General features: G+C 39.0%; 1 protein-coding gene across 1 annotated transcript; it reads right to left on the bottom strand.

Annotated features, from left to right (window-relative positions):
* Positions 1-1,502: 1,502 nt before the first annotated feature.
* On the bottom strand, positions 1,503-2,714 carry LOC101306654 (E3 ubiquitin-protein ligase RING1-like). The gene is made up of 2 exons (XM_004304055.1): positions 2,339-2,714; positions 1,503-2,246 (listed from the first exon to the last, which is right to left on the bottom strand). The coding sequence occupies exon 2, from the start codon at positions 2,183-2,185 to the stop codon at positions 1,721-1,723; it is 465 nt and encodes a 154-aa protein (XP_004304103.1). The 5' UTR covers positions 2,186-2,246; positions 2,339-2,714; the 3' UTR covers positions 1,503-1,720.
* Between the last annotated feature and the right edge of the window lie 8,763 nt (positions 2,715-11,477).

The raw sequence follows: 11,477 nt of genomic DNA, 5'->3' as shown, positions 1-11,477 counted from the left end.
GAGAGAGAGAGAGAACTATATATAACAGCAAAAATTACAGATGATGGGATTCCCATCTAGATTTATTATACCTTCCTTCATAAACACCAATATTGTTAAGGTAGAAAGCCAGAGAATCAGGAGGCTTTTAATCTGAGACCTGGTTTTAGGTTTGTCTCAAAATGCAGTCAATGACATTAAGAAAGAAAACCTAGCTGCTTATAAGATGAGACCTTTTCAGTTACAAGGAATGGAAAGACTTTAAGCTACCGTCCTGATACTCTCTCTCTGGTCTATTCTGCATTTCTGCTTTTAGAAACCAATAAACCATACATATGACCATAAATGTTGCTAAGATGTGGTTTCTCATTAATGTTTGCTAGTTTCATAAATATATCTGATCTAGCTATTTAATCCTAGGAAGAACCTACCTAAGGTACCTACAAAAAGGTGAAGCAGAGGCTTATGGAAGAACCAACTAAACTATATTGATAACTGAAGCTCACAATAGTTACCTTACAGCCAGTAAGGTCTGGACATAATGCTCGTCTGGAATGCAATTGAGCTCCTTGGAGCTATCAAGGAGCTGCCAAAACAGAAATTTCGAAGTACAAAAATTAAACTTCTTCCCCTATTTACTTGATACCTTTCAAGATAGGAAGAAATCCACATTTTATTAAATAGTTTTTACTCCCTATTCTGCTTAATAAACTATTGATCATGTGCATGGTATACTTTCTTCCCTTACAAATTTTAAGTCCCTTAAAATTAGAAAGTGTTGTGTATTGGACTCACCAAATATCAGGAGAAGCACTTCTGATCACTTAAAAATTTGCAACATTTTCTGATCTCAGAATTTCATTAGAATACAGTAGCTGTAAAATTCGTCAGAAGTGCCTCATGGCATCCTCAAATGCAACACCACAATAAAGTTATGCCACGGTAAAAGCGTCGTGAAGTTTTGCATGCCTTCCCTCAAAAACATTTTGCTAAATTTGAGTTCTTGCTGTTTATGTTTGGTAGATATAACACAACGAACTGGTCCAATCAAGTGCTTTCTAGACTATCATTAAAAAAAACATAAATGAGCAAACAAATAAAAATGAAAACCCAGAAGCAACCATGCCCTCTGAGAAGTACTGACAGTATCATTATGCTAAATATGTGCAACCAGCAACCCTTCCAGGTTGTCTAGGTGCATCTATCACAAATGAATGATTTTGTTTTCCTTTATGTAGCAATCCTCCAACAAGTTGCTATGGAAGTAGAGAGGATTGTGCACCAAAGATTAACAGTAACATGAATATTTGAAAAGAATCAAAGACAGGATTAGGGATCTAGCAAGTAGAGGTATACATAACAGTCTAGTGTTTTATAAATAACCTGAAACTCACATTCAATAGCCAATTCAAAGTGATGATCTTGACAGCAATATTCTAGCCTAACCTAGAGCACCTGGTTTTCCTGCAATATGGCAAACAAGGATCAAACAATAAACAAACAAAAAGACGATGATCTCAAACCCTGAACAAGCAACTAAAAACTGTACCAGCATTTTATTACAAATTAAATAAAACTAAAAGATGAAATTGGAATACCAAGGTCACTCCGAGAAGCTCGGAGACGCCTCCTGAAGAAGCAACTTAAACAATATAAATAAATAAAAAGATGAATCTGAAATATTAGTAACATGCAGCAGATAATTAGAAGAGAGACAGCAAGTAGTAGCACCTCAAGGCGCTCAATTGGAGTGATCATCATCTTCGACTGGCATTGCATATCGGCACAAAGGACATAGGTGGCTAATCTCCATCCACTGGACAATGCAATGTACATGATAATGGTGTGTGCAGGGCAACACAGTAATGTTGCCGACAGAAGCAGCAGCAGCAAAATCCTCCAAACAAATGGAACACTCTGACGTTTCTTTGATAACAGTATTATCATCAAGTGTCACCGGCTTCAAACCCTGAATCGATGAATTACTTGCAGGAATCAATTTGGGCCGTACTACATCTTCAGGTACATATACATCTACACCTCCATCTCCATCTCCATCTCCATCCCCATCTCCATCCCCGGATCGAGCACAGATGACAGTCATGTCAAACACAGCCGCATCAATGCTGTTGGTGGAAACAGCCGCCGCAAGCACCGGGAAGAGCTCTTGAACAACTTTTGGTTGTTCAACATCAGGGACACCCATGGTTGTAAGAGCCTCATACAATTTCCGCGCATAACGATTTGCATTCCGTGGCCGCTTGAATCTTGGAAGATCGATGATAACACATTGTTGAGCTATTTGAGAATATTGTTCATAAGAAAGGGGCATGCTGCGGTTATGTTGGATGCCTCTTACCTTAAAAAAATAAAGAGAGATCAGCACCTTGTCCTCCGTCCACGACCGGAAGCTGGGGGGGTGCTCTATGTTGGTTCACTATGGTCTCGAAATAACATTTCTCTTCCATCTCGATCGCTCGCTTCTTCTTCTTTTTTCTGGGTTCCAAGATCTTCCAGGCTGGGTTACTACTTAAATCCTCAACCCTAATCTAACTCGACCAGGATTAGGATACCCTCTCACTCACGGACAACGATCCCAACCAGAACTTGGATCCGGGAATCAACAGATAATAGATATGACCAGACTAGATCGGGATTCAACAGAAAAAGCCTATTATCATCGACAATTTTTTTCTTTTAGTTCCCACACGTGTCGGATAGACTCACGTTTCCCCAACCATTCTCTCTTACGTGGGAGAATTGTAATTCGGCCCGTGGTGGGTTAGTCCGCTAGTCAATAGTGGGCATATATCTCTTATTTATTTATTAAATTAAATTCAATTTATCTTATTAAAAACCCCTTTAAGGACCAATTAAACTATTATCTCAATGACGGAGACGGTAAAATTCTTATTATAATTAAGCTAGTAAATAAGGTAAAAATTTAAGGGTCAGGATGTGACATTTGTAATTTTCACTTTTATTGCTAATGTATTTAAGTTTAATTTATCGACACATTAATTTAATAATATGTATGTTACATAGAAAAAAGTTTATTCGATTAATTTGATTTTTATACGAGGCCACATTTTAGTTGTTTGTCTCAAGCCTCTAAAATGTTAGGATCGATCGTGCCATTATATTTGTTGTTCAAGTACTGAAGGAGATATATCTCGATACGTGGCTATATTGTGCTTGCAGTTGTTACTTCAACTAAATTTTGATGACAAAAAAATGTTTTAAAAGAAACTTATCAACGATTTTATCATTGTTTTGTCGCAAAAAGTATGCATGCGAGTGTTTAAAGCAATATCATCGCTTAAAGATGAGTGTTTTCTCCTTATTGATTTGGGATTAATTAGCTAACTAGCTAGTTAATTAGACACGCACGTTTTCCTATTTCATGTACGAATATAAGTCCTTCTCCTTGTTGATCAAGGGACTATACCACCATAGTTTGGTGACCATCTCGGTAGGAATATCCCTTCATCTTCAAGCATGTCCACCGATGAGCATTATTATTTCAGCAGATCAGAGTGGTGTTGCGAAAAGAACCAATCGGACTTGCACCAGGTGCGGAAGAAGGAAAACTTCCGATCAGTCTTGTCTCTTCAAGCAAAGCCGATGCTGGGATGATGATCTAACCGACTTTTCATCAATTGAAACATCCGCACCTGCAAAATTGAGCTCTTCCATCACTTCTCACCTAGACACCATGCACAAGTCTTTATTGAACTTATGGTTAGTCACCTTTCGATAATGGGTGTCCCAGGAGCAGCCAACTATTCTTGAAAAACTACTTTATGAGGCTCAGGCGGCCGTCCCCGGAGGGCACCTTTTTGTGTTCATAGCCGACGTGACTGTGCGGTTTTCGGGTAGCTTTCACGATCACGGTAACATTGTTGCTGAGTGCTGATCTTATCAGGGAAAGTCTTAATATCTACGTTAAAGTAAAGAATTGTATCTTTTTGGCTTTCGTTACGAAGTTGAAGACTCGCCATCTTCCACACTAGGCACGGCGTATCGACACAAGGGGCACAAATGACTCTCCAACCTATAGAATAATGCAATCCACATGATAAAGGTGAGTGCAAGGCAAAGGAGTAATAAGTTGATCAACACCACCTTGTGCAAATTCATCCCTACAATAACTACGTACATGACAGGTTCTGTTTGATAGTAGCCTCTTCCAAACAATCACGCCTCATCCTCATGTAACCCCGCTATTGCTGACCTCGCTGCAGGAACCAACTCGACTTTATAAGTTTCAAAGGATTCCGGTGCAACCCGGCCTATCAATCGTAGTATGATAATCAACACCACGAATCTCAAATCCTTCAAAAGAACTTGCACATATCTTCAGAGAGAAGTCTCAATTGATCAACTAGCTAATATAAGCCAGATTGTTCATCCAAGTTGTAAGTAGTCCAACTTGTATCGTTACTATCGTATACGAAATATATCAACAATGAACAATGAAATCAGTAGCAATATACATGGATGTAGCAAGCTTGCACAATCTTCATTCTTGTGCCTCTATTATGTACCCTCACTATTTTCAATCCCTTCACTCTTCGATCTTCGATCTGTGTTCTGTTGGTGAAATTACAAGAAATTACAATAAAAATTATAATTTCAAATAATAGAAGCTTGTTGACAATAGGCTGAGGCGCGGGTATCTCGCTCTTTTTAAGGAGATTCAAGCCCTCTGCGGAATAACACCGGTGCACCAGACTCTTGACTTGTCCCCTCCATGATACAACAGTCTAACAATAAGTTGTATGGCTCACTCTAATCGGCACAAATCAGAGGAACCTAAAGCTCCACCACAAGAACACCTTTATTTGGCGGACTAAAAACACAATGACACTTTGGGGAATTTTTTGATGGAAAATTGATGGGTGAATACGTAGTTGTAGTACATGTGATATATTTCTTCATGCAACAAATTGTGGTATATATAGGTTTGTTGGACACTCCTATGATTAATAGTGACACAACCCACCCCGAAATTTCACCCTGAAACCCGGAGTAAGTCGTGCGGGGACCACCTCTAAGGAAAATTTACCGAAAAGATTGGTAAAACCTCCCTTGGAAATGGACAACCCTAACCCGAAAAATTTCCAATTCACACTCTTACTACAGCACGTCCAAAAAATATAACACACAATTATCCAGCTAAATAAAAACAAATATTATCCTTCAGAAATTCTAAACATAAAGTCAACCGACCGAGCACACCACCGAAATAATATACAATAATCCCAAAGTATTCAGAGCTACTAGACACTAGCGGAAGCAAGAAAACACTAGTAGGTTAAACATGTAACCTACTGATGAAAACTGGCGGAAAAGCGGGTAACTATGCCTCGTCTCCTACTAGGTCCAACCTGAACTCTGCAGACTGGGCAATTTAAAACGAAGGGCCCAGGGGAAAACATGTGGAACAGTTAGAGTGAGTGGACAAAATAAATTAAATAAAAATATTTCTTTATGCTTCCCCAATTTAATTTCCAAAGAAAAACTGCATGCAATCGCTCAAAAGCGCTCAACTCAAAAATTGGCAACTTCACGACCAGCACCGGCTAGTCACCACAACTTAAAAAAATACAGCCCCTCAGGCTAAATTATATATAAACATATATAAGTGTATGTATTTACACTCGTCAGACTCCTTGTATGAATTCTAAGAACAAATTAGAAAAATAGAAATTCATACAAGGCTACTACGCTTGTGTCTAACGCTCACGTCACACCATAATGGAATTGTACCTCAGTATGGCAGAAAAAAGCACGAGTGTATATACGTGTGGACTCCCTATAATGAAAACCTAAATAAACCAAATAAGAAAATAGTTTTCATATAGGGCTACTACGCTTGTGTCTAACACTCACGTCACACCATAATGGTATTTTACCTCATTATGGCGGATCAAACACGTATGGCTAGCTAGCATTTATATATACATACTATCATCATAAACATCCAATAAACATATCCACCGAAAATCTCATTTTCGGGATCTCTCCAAAGGAGGAAAATTGCCAAATATCCGAGAAACAAATAAATCTCAGGAAAAGAAATAAATAATCAACAGATAATTCATCGCATGCTTTTCAATTAAAATAAAGGTCCACTCACTAATTAGGCCTAAGCCTGATGACGGTCCGAGGCTTCCTCTGCTCGGGCCTCCTCTCGTCCTGTTCCAAATATATAATTAATTTCCCACCAAAAATCCAATATTTAAACAAAATGGGCAAAATTAAACGTGAGCCTCCCACACACTCATCATTGCCCAAATTCGCCATTCTTAACTCATCAATACGGCTCAAACTTCGCCGAACATACCGGCAGCCGAAAAAACAACTTCCCACAGAATACGACTTAAATCCTACGGCCGGATTCTACATTAATTAACCGCCAAAAATACCAAACTTCGGAAATTCACAAACCTATCCAAAACTCATCCAAAAATTTCATAACTCACTTCAATAAACTCCCCTTAATATTCCAAATGTAAAAACATTAAAATCTCCCAAACAGCTCCGGCACCGGCGCCGGCTCCTCCGGCAGCGGCGGCCGGAGGCCGATTCCGGCGACCTCCAATTCCTATGAAATTTTAACAGCATCTTCCTCTCATCATGCTCTACAACTTTCCTAACTAGCACAAACCCAAAATCCAAGCCTAGCTATGCCAATCAAACAAAAACATCAAAAACGCCCTAGAGCTTTCACCTCAAATTTCTCCTTACCTGAAGCAAACCGGAGTGAGTCCTTTTAGGGCAAGGCAGCTGGGTTTGAGACCTACAAAACCATACCAAGCTTGCCCGGATTTGTGGCCGGAGGAGGGAGTTCCGGCAATGGAGGACTTTGGGCAGCTCGAGGTTCTAGGCGGGAGAACTCCTTCACGGCGGCGCTAGGGTGGCTGTCACCGGTCCAGGGATGTAGGGATGTAGCTAGGTCGGAGGGCAACAGAACGGGACCGGAGCGGTGGCGAACGGCGGCCGGACGACGGCGGAAAGACAGCCGGAAAACCGGGCAGCGGGAGACTCGAGGAAGAGGGAAACCAGGAAGAAAAAAGAGAGGAGAGAAAATGGATTTGGGCCTCACACCCCAAACCGGTCCAATCTTATAACAACCCAACTCAAAAATAAAACACCCCGAAAAAATAATACCCGAATAAAAATTACCTTTTACTAGCTAAAATTTACCATTTTTACCGTCGCCATATTTTCCTCCTACGAATAATCGTCTCCGAAACCCCTCTAGGGACCAATTAAACTATTAACTCAATGACGGAAACGGTAAAATTCTTATTATAAACAAGCTAGTAAATAAGGTAAAAAAAATATAAAAGTCGGGATGTGACAAATAGGGTAATAACCAATAGTCATAGGTTACAAGAAATAAAAGCTAATAAATCAAATAACCACCATGAGTTACATAAATAAATATAAAACGGTTTTTTTCAAAATAAAAACTGAAAGTAACACCTAAATAAATTCAAAAATAAATTAAAATATTAAAACGTAACAACATGTTCTAAATCTTTCTGAACTTCTGGAACATTTAAACACCCCTTTGAATATCTATCTGAATATTTACTCTATTCCACCTGTCAATTCTTCCTCACCCAAAAAAGGGTTTCTTGATTTTACTTCTGTCAGTGCCAAAATTTTGAGAATGCTTCCATCTTGATCTTCATACTGGCTTCAGCTCGCTTTGCTTGCGCAGGAGTTTCTTCTTCCACACTTTCACTTGCTGCAATAAAATCACAGTATTTACTTTGTGATCTCTGCAGCTTCACTCTGTTTGCACCCCTGCCTTTTCTTTTAATTCCTACATGGCTTCATGCATCAATGCTATTTTATTTCATTGCTACAAGCTTCTTTGCTTTCTTTGTTATGCTTGTACAGAATTTTGGTAAAGGTAAGCTAAAATATTTTGCTACTTTTCTGTGATATAAGAGAGGGAACCTTGTAGAGTTGTAGGGAATGTTGACAATGTCCATTAACAAGGTGATAAAATGAACCACGAAACAAAGAACAGTACGACATGGAATATGGATAAATGTTGGATCCTTTTATTGTTTTTGGTAAGAACGTACTAGATGGAATTACACTATGTATCTTTGCAATTTGAGGTATTGGATGACCGTTCCGTTATGTAACTTATGTTCATCCTGGGAGAAGAGTACTGTGATATGACTCAGGTTCATCTAAATCTCTCACATTTGAACTTGCACATATATATAGGTCCCTTTCTACTGGAAAATCTAACCTCCCCAAACAAAACTAGAGAGATGAAAGGTTATCTGATATCATGTTGCCTGTAGTTGTAGCCATTCTGCAATTGCTTAACGGCATAAGAATATGTACTGCAGTTGGAGCAGAAACATACATAGCGAAGCATAGAGGAACCAGAAAATATGTTTATTTTCTCTCCGTTTATTCTTGCAACATATACATCGATCGAAGCACACTAGAATTAAGGATTAGGGAACAGTTGGAGCATAAACACCTATAGCTAATGTAAGTGCTTGCTGCATGTTTGACATTGGCACATTGGCACACCTATATCTATGAGTTTATGAAATGCAGATAAGTAACCTCTCTATCTGTTGCTCCTTCCTCTCTCCAATATCAACAAGTCTTCATCACTGATTCACTGTGTATAGAGCATTGCGTTGCATACAGGTCATTAACTAATAACAAAGAATTTTATTCCCAGACAAGACACACAATTCAACAACAAGGTTTCAAAATAGAAACCACAGAAGAGATAACAAAACAATATAGGAAACAGGGGATCGAGAGGACATGAAAGCTAGCTAATCCTCTTCATTCATACACTGATCGAGCACATCAAACTGTTGCAGCTGGATCACTATGCGGTGCCATCAGTACAAAGCCATTGACCCACGAAGAAGCTGTCGCAGTTGATATTAGGATTGATGGAAAGGAAGAAGTCGAAACTCAACTGGAACTTGTCAACAACGCTACCGCAGGTATCACCAGCCTCTATCACCAGCCTCTGCACCATAAACAGAATCACAAACTACGGCTGAATTGCCAGCTTTAATCCCAACAGCAAGCAACAGATTCAAATGTATTAGTTAACTCACTTAACTGGGAAGAACATTGCACATATAATTTCATGTGACCATGTAGAACCTAAAGGATGTGTAACTAAGTTTTACAGTAATTAAGTATGTTACAGTATTAACAATTCCTACCCCCGAGTCGTTTACTTTCAGCTAGGGAAATGAGGACGAGAGGAGAAACAAGTAGAATCAAGCTAGCTTTGGCCATGTTAATGTTGTTCTTTCTCTAGCTAGGAAAGTAAAACAACTCTGTTTCCTTGGGTTATTATGCTTCGTTAGTTCGTTGTGCCTTGGAAAAGAATCGCTGCAAGTCTTGGAACCAAAGAATCGCTGCAAGTCTATTTATAGAAACTCAGATAGGATCGCATTGTTCAACTGTAATTTGCGAGTTTTACTACAATTGCATTGGATCGCTCGTTGCAGGCCACGGTATGATTTCGTCTATGCAAAATCATTCAACCGGCTGCCGTCCATAGCTGCCTATATACCCTTTAATCTTTATGTTTTCCCCTTCTTCATCAATTGATTAGCTAAAGAAAAATGAATCCAGAAAACAGAAAAAGATTACATGAAAATTTTATGAGATTTATATTTGTATTATTATTGTTGCAGGTGAAAAGTGTGAAACGAAAGGCTCGTGATAATGGCTTTATCAGTTACTAGTCTTCTTGCACGCGCGATACTAGTCAATAACACAGATGATTAGATTATCTTTGTAGTTTCTATCTTACACCCCAGTAAGGACTTTAAGATATTGGAAGCAATTAAGATCATGCAAAAGTTCATCGCATACACTAGAACGATAATAGATATGTTAACACATAGATATGCCAAGATCACATAAATTCTTTAAGATTAGATGAAATACCCAACAATGGACACATTTTGTTCAGAATAATCTTGATAGTTTGGTAAATTTGTAATAAAAAACCATTTTTAACACGTTAGATTAAATGATTAAATTCAGTTTAACCCCCTGAACTTTAAGGCTAAAATCAGTTTGGTCCCTAACTTTTTAATTTAATCACATTAGTCCTTGTACTCTCAAACATCATCATTTAAGTCTAAAATTTTAATACGGCTCCAAAAATAATGTCATTTGCTGAAGGGATCCACGTTTGAGTTTTTAACCTGTAAAGAGGGTAAATGAACATTCTAACGATGAAAAGACGTCATTTTTTAAAAGACCAAACTCACCCATTTTTTACTAAAGTTCAAATTTTGGACTTAGATGATGTCGTTTGAGAATACAATGACCAACGTGATTTTAAAAAAAAATCAAAAATCAAACTAATTTTAACCCTAAAATTTGAAGGAAGTAAACTGAATTTAATCATAAATTAAAATGGGCACTTGATTACCAGATGTTTATAGCTTTTCATAGTTCATGAATACGAAACCAACAATAATTCATGAATACGAAACCAAATATGAAAACAAAACTATTTTGTATATACAAACCGTTCCGTAATTCATAAAATACGAAAGGAATTACGACGAAAAAGGAAAAGTCATCTATTACTTGTCATTTCTGTACAATTTACATTATGATTCCGACCACTATCCCGGTCAACTGAACAATCAGAGTTACCCATCATCTTCCACAACAACCCATCCTCCCTGCGGGATCAACGGTAACTTCGAACCTCCAACTCAAATCCAAATTCCGACGCCGGAAAATCCAAATCTCCGGCGACCTTAGCCTTGACCCCAGCAGTTCAAGTACATGACTCGCTGCAGAGACTCGTCGGACTGCTGTCGTCTCTCCTCGCACTTCCCGCCTACTCCTCCTACGGACACGCCCGACCCAGACGAAGGCCGGAGATCGGAAGGCGCGGCGTCCCCGTCGGATCGCCTCCGGGTGAGCTGAAAGGAGTTGAGAGGGGAGTTCCATGAGGGGAGATGATCGGAAGGGGCCGGCGGCACCGTGGCAACACTAGCGGCCATCCAAACGCGGTTGAGGTAGTTCATGATTCAAGAAGAAGAAGACTGAGAGAGTTCGATCGCTTTGATGATGATTGGGAAGAGAGTGCGAGAGTGTTGGAATAGGTGAATGAGAAGAGGGTGGTATTTATAGAGGGGGAGGAAGGAGGCAAAGTGTTAAGGAGGTTTTGGAAGAGACTAGTGGTAATGGTAATGGATGGGTGGTTTTGGGATATAATAATGGGAGTGGTGGGGGAAGTGGGCCCAATCTGTTTTGGAGGTTTCTCTTTGTGGGTTTTTTGGAGGTATTGATGGAGTTTAATATTCAGTTTGTCCAAACTGCAAATTTGACTTTATCCTCATTTTCTCGAGTCTTTGATATTATCTCATGAGATGGTGGATGTTTGGATTGGATGGATAATAGGCTTTTTTTTTTCTTTTTTCTTTTTTTGAGAAGATGGATAACGATTA

The sequence above is a fragment of the Fragaria vesca genome, linkage group LG6 (assembly GCF_000184155.1).
Source record: "Fragaria vesca subsp. vesca linkage group LG6, FraVesHawaii_1.0, whole genome shotgun sequence".
Lineage (NCBI taxonomy): Eukaryota > Viridiplantae > Streptophyta > Magnoliopsida > Rosales > Rosaceae > Fragaria > Fragaria vesca.
This window is presented reverse-complemented; position numbering and strand designations above follow the sequence as displayed.

What these genes read in the sequence shown, in the direction of transcription:
- LOC101306654 (XM_004304055.1), bottom strand. Translation starts at nt 2,185, where the DNA reads ATGGGTGTCCCTGATGTTGAACAACCAAAAGTTGTTCAAGAGCTCTTC.